Consider the following 11,683-nt stretch of genomic DNA (forward strand, 5'->3'; position numbering starts at 1 on the left):
ATTTGGTTTAGGGTTTATGATTTAGGTTTAAGATTTAAGATTTAGTGTTTAGGTTTAAAGTTTGAGGTTTAGATTAGGGTTTAGAGTTTGATTTAAAGTTTGAGATTTAGTTTAAGTTTAAGGTTAAGATTCAAGTTTAGGTTTAAAGTTCGAGGTTTAGGGTTTGGTTTTGGGGTTTAGGGTTTATGTTTAAAGTTTGGGGTTTTATGTGAAATGCATATGACAAAAATAAATAACAAAAATGGCACTAGTAAAAATGTAAATATTGATGTATGGGTACAATGTGACAAAAATTACAAAAATATCATTAATGAAAATACAAACTTTAATGCATAGACCATGCATGAAAACAAACATATTACAAACTAAGGCATATTTACAAATATACTACAAGCTTAACATGCATGTAACAAAGAGGTAAAAATGGATCAAAATCAAGAGTTTTAAAAATTTGAAGACATGTTCCATCATTTTTTTTTAATTTTGAAATTCATGTAAATAAACACAAAATCACCAAAAAAATTCTACTAATCTAACATTTTAGTCATTGTAAACTTGATCCAAACACATAACAAAGTTGAAAAACATACCAAAAACATAAGCAAACACACATAAAACAAACAACTTTTAGCCATCATGCAAGAAAGAGATGTTCGGCCAAAGCATAAGGAGCTTGGCCTAACACTTCATTTAGCTTTCACAATCATGCTTTCATTTCATTTAGTTTAATCATGTGTTAAACATCGAAGTATTCATCATATGGAGGCACTTTTATCATAAGAGGAATTGCATCAAACATGTAATGAACTAAATAGTAAGGAAACCATGGAACCAAACATATATAGCCAAACAATACATACAAACCACAAAACTAACTAATATTCATGCATTAAATATATGAAATAGCATTCATATCATTCACAAACATATTTAGAAGCAAGAAAACAACCAAGAATGGCCAATAGGAGTTTCAGCCATAGAGGATAGGAGCTTGGCTGAACCTCTCAATGGTAAACAATGGTAGATTTTTTTTTTATTGCTTGATCCTTTTAGTTTTAATCCAAACTATTATTTAGTTGGATGAAATCATGATCCAAGCTTGGATTAAAAGAGATGAAAAACTATAAATTTCTCAATAAAAAAAGAAAGAAAAATCAAATGCTAAATGCTATGAAAAACATGGTAAATGTTGTGAAATGCTTATGAAAATGCAAAGGAAAAAGGTAGAAGAATTATACCTTATGCAAGCTCACCAATTTTATTTTTTTATTTTTTCTTTTCTCTATTGTGTTTCATGCCCTGAGCTACTGCTTCCCCTTTTTTTCTTCCAACCCTTAATGAAGAATAAATATCTTATGCAAAATTCATGCAACCATTGGATTCATTTTCTAGCTAATTGCCATCTTTTCTCCCTTATTTTCTTTATAAAGAGCCAACTTTCACCATTGGATCTAGCCCCTCAAGATCATCCAACGGTTTAGTATGCTTATGCCCAAATGTTGCATTTTTAATTTTGTTGGACCAAATGAAAAAACTATTTTACCTCCTTAAAAAGTTTTCAATTTTTATGCAATTTTCTTGGAGAAATATGATCCCTTATTCATTTTTATGATTTTAAAGCACCACAAATTTTTAAATAATATGAAATTATGATTTGAAAGTTTTCATGAAAAATTGACATCGAGAAAGTTAAATTATGAAATAACATTTTAAGGGCATTTTAATAATTTCACACCTTCCGAGGTGCCATCAAAGTGTTTAATGTACAAAAAATTATCAAATATGAAAACATGATTTGAAGCATTTCATGAAAAAAATAACCTCGAAAAAGTCAAATTATAAAAATACCCCTTTAGAGCATTTTAATAATTTCACCAAAGTGCGATCAATGTTTTTAATTTATTAAAAATCATGAAATAATAAGATCATAATATGGAGCATTTCATGAAAAATCAATTTCGAGAGTATTAACTTACGAAAATATCTCTAAGAATAATTTGATAATTTCATATTTTTCGAGGTGCAATCAGGGTTTTCAATGTGTTAGAATAATAAATATCATTTTCAAACCCTATTAATCCCATTTGGTTTTGACTTTTGAAAAAATGACTTAAGTTTAATTCAATTTGGTTGATTTTGATCTGTTCTAATCAAATTTGACTTTGTTTGATTAAATTTGACTAAATTTAATCTTAGAATATTTGGATCAAATTTATCTCTAACTTGATTTTGAAAACTGATAAAAAAATTTAAAAATTATTGGATTTAAATCAAATTAGATTTTAAATTTTTATAATTGGTTAAAATTTATTCGAATAAAATTAAATGTTTATAATTAATTATAGAAATCAATGAATTTAGCAAGGATTGAGTTAGGGTTTTAGAATTTGAAAAAAATTTTATGGTTTGAGAGGGTGGAGGTTAAACGGGCATGCGAGATTTAGGGGTATGAATGTATTAAAAAAATGATTTAAAAATTTTAAATGTGAAATATAATAATAATTGAATGTAAAAAAAAAAAAAAATTGACCGTAAATAGAAGTTCCCTTTCGGTTTTACGAAAAGCTCTATTAAAATTCAACAGCCTGATTTCAGCACTCTTACCTCACCTAAATCCACGACAATATTCAACCGTCTCATCCCACCCTCTCTTTGCACGCGCTTTCCCTCGCGCTTGTATTCACATCCCGTGTTAACCCTTCTTTTGTAAATTTCGTTAATTAAAAATCAAAAAAGGCCGTCAGTCAAACGGTAAAAACAACCACTTGGGTTCCGGGCTAACGAGGATTGCCACGTAAGCAAACTACAGTGAAAATCTTGGCCCCTATCTGACGTGTAAATTAAATGGTGTCGTATCAGATTGGCCCCGACTCTTGTAACAGTGAGATTTGGAGGGAAAAAGGATGACGAGATTAATTAATCTATCAATCAAAGAGAAAACATAAAAAATAAAAATAAGTTAAAGGTAAATAGTACTAATAAAGTTCTATAATAATTAAATTAATTCCACAACGGCTTTGGTTTTTCTATTTTATAATGCAAAGCCGAAGTTTTATTACTCTCTCCGCCCCCTTGTTTCTCTCTTTTTCTCCTCTTGCTTTCTTTGGCGAAAAATTGCGTCAGCGATCGCCGGTCAATTTCCGTGAAAACAATTGTGTTTATCTACAGCGAGGTATCACTTTTCGCCAAAGATATATACTTGTTTGAAAATCTGAAAGATTTTTTTTATTTTTTATTCATTCTGGTTTTCACTTTCTTTTTTCTAGGAAATTTCCGCTACAGATCTGGTGGATGAGAGAGATTTAGGTTTTATTCTTTTGTTTTTAACGGATTTTGTTTCGAATTTGTGATGAATTTGAAGATAAGAATAGGAATTTAGGGTTTTCGTTTGGTTTTGATGGAAGAGCGAATGAGATCTGGTGAGCATTCGGGGATTTTGGTTCAGAATAGGAGCCAATCGGGATGTTTGATTGTAAGGAAGAAAGGGAATGGTTCGGCTGGGGCCGGGTCTACGGGGACCCCAAAGATTAACGAGTCCAAAAAAGAGAAGAAGAGGCCTAGGATGATTATGAGTGATTCGGGTTCGAGTGATGAGTTATTAATGCCGCCTCGAAGGAGGGTTGGGCCCAAAACAATTCAATTTTGTAATGGTTTGGCTGTTTATGAAGAAAGTGAAATTGTTAGGAAGAGGAATAGGAAGGAGAGGTTAAGGCGAAGGGAGGAGGGTTTCATTGGTACGAATGGGGAGGATTTGAGTGAGAGTAAGAGGAATAGGCTAGGTGTGTTTGACTTTAATGAGTATGATGGGCTTGACGAGGATATGATTATTAGAAGGAACCCATTTGACTATGGTGGAGAAGAGTTTGGTGGGAGGAGACTGTTGGGTTCAATGCCTGCAGTTGTTCCGAGGAGTATTAAGAGAGAATATGTGAGTGGTCCAAGCGGGCATGTTTTTCTTGAGAAGAAGAAGTTGTATTTGGATAAGATTGATGGGATGAGTTGGGGTGATCATGATGATAGGAACGGGTTTAGGAAGGATAGGGATGCCAGTCGGCTGCATTACTCCCTGTTGAGTGAGAGGTATCTGGCTGATTCGGATGAACCCATCAGGGTTCAGGGTAAAAATGGTGTGTTGAAGGTAATGGTGAACAAAAGAAAGAAGATGGGTAAGCCTTTGAAAAATTTTGATCGCTTGGAAGTTGAGGAAGCCCAGAGTGGTTCAAGGATTGATGATACAGTTAGGAGGAACTTGCATGTCCGTCCGTCCTTGTACACTGAGACAGAAGTTCTTGAGAAGCCTGTTTCACTTGGTAGGAAAGAGAAAAAGAAAATGAATTTGTTAAAGACACCAACAACTAAGAAGACTAAGGTCTCTGACTGGGATTCAGAGGATAGTGATACATCTCTGAAGCTTCGAGCAAAGAATATGGAAGCTTCTAACTCAACAAAGAGGGTAAGTAGCAAAGAGGAAAAAACTCAAGTTGTGCAGCTTCAGCCTACCGGAACCAAAGAAGGAAAAGTTAGGCGTGGATGTGGCACAGAAAAACAGAAATTACGTGAACGAATAAGGGGGATGCTTCAGGAAGCAGGCTGGACAATAGATTATAGACCAAGAAGGAACAGGGACTACTTGGATGCGGTGTACATTAACCCTGCTGGAACTGCATACTGGTCCATCATCAAGGCATACGATGCACTCCTAAAGCAGCTAGATGATGACGATGAGGGCAAACCTGTTGGGAATGGTTCTGCATTTACCCCATTATCCGATGAAGTACTCAGCCAATTAACAAGGAAAACACGAAAGAAGATGGAAAGAGAGATGGAAAAGAAGCAAAGAGAAGAAAGTGACAGTGAGAATGCACAGGAAGCTGTTGCTAGGAAATCTTCAAGTACCAGGCATGAAGATGAGAGTATGGATAGCTTGAGTCATGAAGAGAAACTAAGTTCGTTCATGAAGGGTAAGTCATTCAAATGTAGGATGAATGACAATGGTGCCTTCAGTGCAAATGCAAAGGGTCAAAGTTCTCTCCATGTACATGATAGCTATGAAAAATCGTCCTCTATATCCAATTCTCATCTGGTTCATGGAAGGAAAAGTCGAAAACTTGGCAGATGCACTTTGTTGGTTCGTGGTTCTAATGCGGGTCTGAGTTCAGTGGGTGATGACTTTGTTCCATATTCTGGGAAAAGAACACTGCTTTCCTGGCTGATTGATTCTGGGGCAGTGCAGTTGAGTCAAAAGGTGCAGTATATGAACCGTAGGCGAACAAAAGTAATGCTAGAGGGCTGGATCACCAGGGATGGTATCCACTGTGGTTGTTGTAGTAAAATCCTCACAGTTTTAAAATTTGAGATTCATGCTGGAAGCAAATTGCGCCAGCCATTTCAGAATATATATTTGGACTCTGGTATTTCTCTCCTTCAGTGCCAAGTAGATGCATGGAACAGGCAAGAGGAGTCTGAGAAGATTGGTTTCCATTCTGTCAACATTGATGGTGATGACCCCAATGATGATACATGTGGCATATGCGGAGATGGTGGGGATCTGATCTGTTGTGACAGTTGTCCCTCAACATTTCATCAGAGCTGCCTAAACATAGAGGTATTTCTGCATAATTTTTGCACCTGCTATATAGTTTTTACATTTAGAAATGGTGGTCAGTCTCTCATATGTGCTTTCCTTTTCCTACAAGTGTTCCTTGTAAACCTCTTGGGCAGTTTTATTTTGAATAGAGGTTAATGCAGGCTTTGGAGTTGAGGATATTTCTCCGAGTGTTGAGAATTTAGGGGATACTTGAGGGGCAACAAAACCCCAGTTCATGGATCTTGGGTTCTTGAGTTTACATGGATCATTTATTTTTTTTTCTCCTTCCCTCTCCCCTTCCCTGGCGCAAGTCCAACCCTCTTCTTGCTCACTCTTGAGAAATAGTGGCTGTGTTACTTGAATGGAGTTAATGACCAGAGTTAGATCTAAATATGTTGCTAGGTAATACAATTTCTTCCTATAAGCAGATAGTTATGTTCTTTTTGAAGGCTATAGCTATTGAGCTTATGGTTAGGGATCCCTAAATTTGTTTAGTGCCAAACAAATTTAAGGGCATTCTTAAATTCCTTTGACTTGCAGTTGGACATATAATTTAGTTGACAAGTTAGGGTATGTGTCTTTTTTCTTTTATATAATTTTTAGAGGACACATCTCCTAGCTGACTGTTCTTAAGACGTGTTCCTTGAGTTGATACCATCAATGTTTTGGATCTTTATGTAAGAAATGTTTGTCTGTAGCTTAATGCTGCGCCCTCAAGCGGTTGTGCTGCAGAAACATAGTTGTACTGTTATATATATAAACTGCTTTCTATCACATGCTTTGATGACCTGAAAAGTATTGGCTTTTACTTGTCCTCTAAAAGATGAAGTGGAAAAAGTTTTATCCTCCTTACAGTATTACTATTTGCAATTTTTAAAAAATTTATTTGAATTTGTTCTCCTGGTAGCAAATTTGCATTTTTTTGACATTTTGTGCTTGTTGACATACACTGCTTGGTAGTTGAACACAAACTTAGCTTGTGCTTGTTAACAATACTATGTAGTACTTGGACATAAACTTAGCTTAACTTAGCCTTTTACAGTTTCTACCAGCGGGCGATTGGCACTGTCCAAATTGCATATGCAAATTTTGTGGTAATGGCAGTAGCATTGCTCAAGAGGATGATATAACTGATTGTGCGCTTCTCACTTGCAGCCTGTGCGAGAAAAAATGTACTCATTCTCTTGTTTTCGGCGTTCTCAATTCTTTGAAGTTTTAAGTTGTTATCGTAGTTTCCTCTCCTTGATTTCTTTAATATTCTGATTATTTCCACTTTTGTAGACCACAAATCATGCATCAAAGTTACAGATGAGGTTCATATTGATTCCAACAGCTTGGTTCTTCCTTTTTGTGGGCAGACATGCAGAGAGGTAATATATTTTTCTTCTGCCGGCATCTTAATGCTGAATGTTGTGATTAAATGCAAATCTAGAAATTAGGAAAAATCTATAGGAGAAGCAATCATACCCTTTAGATACCATCTTTAATAGATGTTAAACCTATCTTACATCAAATTGTAAAGGAGGCAGAATGTTTGTCAGAAAGTAACTTCTGTTTATTCATGACATGATGATATTGACATATTGTTGCTATGATTATAGCTAACTAATATATGTGATATTCACTTTTTACCATAATATTGTTAAACAGAAACAGTTCATCCAGGTTTGTAATGTGTGTTTTCTGGTAGATTATCTTACGCCATTTGACATGATTTTGTTTTTCTATTATTCATTTAATGCCTCTCAAAGTTGCTTTTTTTATTCCTTTATTTTGGAGTCACAATTGTTTCTTTGAAATGTTAAAAGTGGATAACACAATGATAGTGCTGTGTCACTGTGGGTAAAACTGTTATCATGAAGTGTAGCAATAAAATTTCTATATTTGCATGCAGTGTTTCCTTTTTTATTATAATTTTGTTTAAACAGAAAGGTTTTTTTTGTAGGTGTATAATATATATTATCTGTTAGGTCTATCTTATGTCATCATTTGATTCAGGAATTTGTTTTTTAGGATTTTACCTTATTGATTTCATTGTGAAGTCCTAGTTTCTATTTTTTTTTTCCTTTTTCCTGGAATAAGAACTGGTATCTTTTTACTACTTGTTTCTATGGGGTTTGTTCTGGTTCATGTTTATATTATATTATTAAGGCGCTTGTTCAGAAATCTTTTTGTTGTTCCTGCAGCTCTTTGAGCATTTACAAAAGTATCTAGGGGTCAAACATGAACTAGAAGCAGGATTTTCATGGTCTCTTGTTCGAAGAACAGTCGCAGATTCAGACACAATTGCCTTAGGGCTTCCACAAAGGGTGGAATGCAATTCGAAACTAGCTGTTGCATTGACTCTTATGGATGAATGCTTTTTGCCCATTGTTGACAGGAGGAGTGGGATCAACTTAATAAATAATGTCCTTTATAATTGTGGGTAAGCATTTTGCATGCTGAATTTAAAGCAGTGTTGGTTTTATTAGTTTTTCCTTAATAGTGCTTGTCTAGCTGATTACACTTAATTATTTTGTTTCTTCATGTAGATTATTAGAGTCTCGTCCTAATTTGCAAAATGGATTTTGTTTGCTTTTTCCTGTGATCTTTGAATTTTTCCACTATGTTTATTTAGATTATTTTTTATATATTCATATGAACCCTGGCATGTTTTTGCGAGTTTAGAGTGTTTCAGATGCTGTTTGAGCTATTATACGCTTGCATACACATTTATGATTTTTTATTGCATTTCTTGTCAGACTATGGATATGCTTTCAGAGAACAGTCTGATAGTGATAATATGCTGTATTTTTGTCTATTATAATAATTTTCTAAAAGGATCTGAGGGATAAATTTCATATTCAAGTGGTGTTTGAGCTATGATTTATTTTTACAGTTTAAAATTACATCGAACCCTTGCTTCTGTTATGATTTGGTCTAATAATTTTATCCATTCTCACTTTCTCTTTTGATTAGATCTTGAGTATTCTTCTTTAGCTTGTCCTTTCCCTGGATTATACATGTTATAATAACTGTGGCGGTTATATTCTTTGTCAAACATCAAATATCTAACTGTTTGCAATTTGCTTCTTTTATCTTTAAAGATCAAACTTCAACCGGCTGAATTATAGCGGCTTCTACACTGCTATTCTGGAGAGAGGTGATGAAATAATTTCTGCAGCATCAATCAGGTAAATAACATTTTAGCATCTGTATGCTGCACCGTTTCTCCCCTCAGTTATTTTTATTTGGTTGGTTAGATAAGAATTTCAGACAAACATAGCAAAGACCAGGATCACCTAACAAAACACAAGCAACTGACTTCATCGAGTAGATATTACTAGTTGGATGGATTTGATGCACACATCTGGATTATCATTCAAATAAATGCTTACCATTTTGATGTCTTATTGCCATATGTAGGTTCCATGGAACTCAGCTAGCAGAGATGCCATTCATTGGCACTCGCCATATATACAGGCGTCAGGGAATGTGCCGTCGGCTTTTCTGTGCTATTGAGTCGGTAAGCTGTGAGGAGTAATTCATACAAGTGTGTTTGTTTGTGTGTTTCTCTTTCTACGTCTATATATATGTGTTTATATATTTCCTGTTACCCTATTGCTTAATTATATTGTTCCTTGCGTCATTGATTTAGTTTATTTGTTTCATGTCTGAAGGCTCTCTGCTCTCTCAAGGTTCAGAAACTAGTCATCCCTGCAATTGCTGAACTTACACATACATGGACTGCAGTTTTTGGTTTCACTCGTCTAGAGGATTCACTTAAGCAAGAAATGAGGTCCAAGAATGTGTTGGTCTTCCCTGGTATAGATATGCTGCAGAAGCTACTGCTGGAGCAAGGAAACACAAAGGCAAACTTGACTAATGTCACAGGTTTTAGCTAATGAAATTGTTGCCATTGTTTTCCATTATGTTTATTTACAGTTTTTAAACTTCTCAAAATTTGTCCCTCTAGGTGCGAAGCAAACTGAATCAGGATCTAACGAACGTCTACGTATCACATCTGAGGTGGCTAACGAATCTAAACCTGGTTCCTCATCTGGGAATGATAATCAAGAGTGTGATGATGGTGGTTTGCATCATACTCGTAGGGTAAATGGTGAAATTGCTGCTGCAGATTCAGATTCCCAATATCCAAATGTTTCTATTAATGATACTTGCGGAACTAGTGATTCCTTGGATGCATCCCTAGAACCTAATGTTTTTGTCGCTGTTGAGGAAACTACTCTTACTAATTATCAAACAGGGGACAAGAGTAATGAATCTGCACCAGATAGTAAATATGATGTTAACCCTAGCTCAAGCCATGATGCACTTGAGGAGGAGAATAAGGTAGGACTGGATTCTCCTGCCGAAGATAATACTCAGTCTTGTACTGAGGATATCGATGATACCTTTGCAGCAGGTTTTATTGAATCTAAAGTTCCACGGTCTGATGATGAGACTGATTTACGGTCAGGGGACAAGACAGTTGAATCTTTTGCTGAGAGCAAATATCTTGCTACCTCCTCTATGGACTATAGCGCAGTAGACTTGGGAAATAAAACAGTATCGGGCTCTCCTATCCAAAAAAATACGAAGTCCTGTGAAGAGGGTGATTTGGATGATACCCATGCAGGTGACAATGTTGCTGCTGCTTCTGATGTCAAGACCGAGCTCACAGTTAAAGAGATTATTTGTACCAATTCTCAATCTGGGGACAAGCTAGCCGAATCTCCTGTTGGAAAATCTATTCTTGTTTCTGATGAGAGTAATGACACTCCAGAGATGGAAAAGAAAATAGTCTCGGAGTCTTCTGATGAAAATAACATTCAGTCTTCTAAAGGAAGTGATACGAGTAATGTTCATTCAGTTGATAATAAAGCTGCTTCAGATGAACTTGAAGTCTCGGTTGAGGAAACCACACTTGCCGATTCCGAGTTTGGGGACAAGTTGGCGGAGTCTGCTTCCCCGGAGAAATCTTTTATCTGTGGTACGAGTACAAGTCTCAATGCACTAGAGATGGAAAATAAATCAGCATTGGATCTTCGCAATGATGATTTTTCTCGCTCTTGTGAGGAGCCTAATGTGTGGGGTCAGAGTCGGATTTACAGCTGAAATCCTTCACTTTTTGGTTGTATTATGTAATTACCACAAGTTTAAGAGAGATTTAATTTTTTTCCTTCCACTGAAATTTAAAATTTATTTGGTGTTTAAATTACTGAACTGGTAGAATTTTTAAAATTGTTTAACTTAAAAAAATCTATTATAACATTTGTAAGTTAAATAAAAAATAAGTTTATATTTGATTTATAGTCAAAATATAAATATTATATAATGTTAATATCTCATATGTTATTTCATTAATTCATAAATTTTAAAAATTAAGTTATTTAAAGTTTAAAAAAATTCATTTACATCATATCTAGTTTAAGCGTTGTGATATAAGTATTGATAAAGAGTCGTCAAGTTATTTATTTATATCTCAGGAAGTAATACTGGTTTCAAGATTATAGTTTAATTTTTACGAAATAACTCGTTCAGAAATTGGATATGAAATTTTGGAGGAATCAAAGTTTTAAATTGCACTCGGAATAAGTTTGGCCTCTACTTTTTACTCTAGTCCATATCTCGAATTGAAATGCGAATTAGAGGGCATAATTCATTGCTTTATTCGAATGGCTTACAATTTTATGAACAATTGTATATCTCGTGTTGTTCCATATGCATATAAAAATATATGTGGAGTGATAGTCTCAGATGATTTGTCAACCATTAAATAAAGCAAAATATCGCATTAATCAAGTGCAGAAAATAAAACAATCCATCCTATTAGTATATAAAAAGCAAAGAAAGGTATCCAAAGTATGCTTTGTAATTGTTAATATAAGCCTACATGCTAGTCAAGATTAGTTGTCGAAACACTCATTAATCATTTATTTCATGTAATAAACATTATTTCTTATTAATATATGAGGTATTTATTTATTCATAAGTTCATATTAAAAAATATTTTATTAATGATTTATCTAGATAAAGCCCTTAAAACAAATAGCCTTTACAAAGTAATTATATAGAGATATAATTATGAGATCTTTATGCATCGAAGTTTTGTTC

At 34.5% G+C, this 11,683-nt stretch overlaps 1 protein-coding gene across 1 annotated transcript; it reads left to right on the forward strand.

The window, feature by feature from the left end:
* The first annotated feature begins 3,019 nt into the window (after positions 1-3,019).
* On the forward strand, positions 3,020-10,754 carry LOC111307956 (uncharacterized). Its single transcript, XM_022906336.2, has 9 exons — positions 3,020-3,172; positions 3,267-5,605; positions 6,630-6,759; positions 6,869-6,957; positions 7,774-8,012; positions 8,674-8,760; positions 8,993-9,092; positions 9,247-9,460; positions 9,543-10,754. Exons 2-9 carry the CDS (start codon positions 3,398-3,400, stop codon positions 10,682-10,684), a joined length of 4,209 nt encoding a protein of 1,402 aa, XP_022762071.2. The 5' UTR covers positions 3,020-3,172; positions 3,267-3,397; the 3' UTR covers positions 10,685-10,754.
* Positions 10,755-11,683: the final 929 nt, after the last annotated feature.

This window comes from Durio zibethinus, chromosome 22 (genome assembly GCF_047325235.1).
Source record: "Durio zibethinus cultivar Kanyao isolate XHJ-2024 chromosome 22, ASM4732523v1, whole genome shotgun sequence".
Lineage (NCBI taxonomy): Eukaryota > Viridiplantae > Streptophyta > Magnoliopsida > Malvales > Malvaceae > Durio > Durio zibethinus.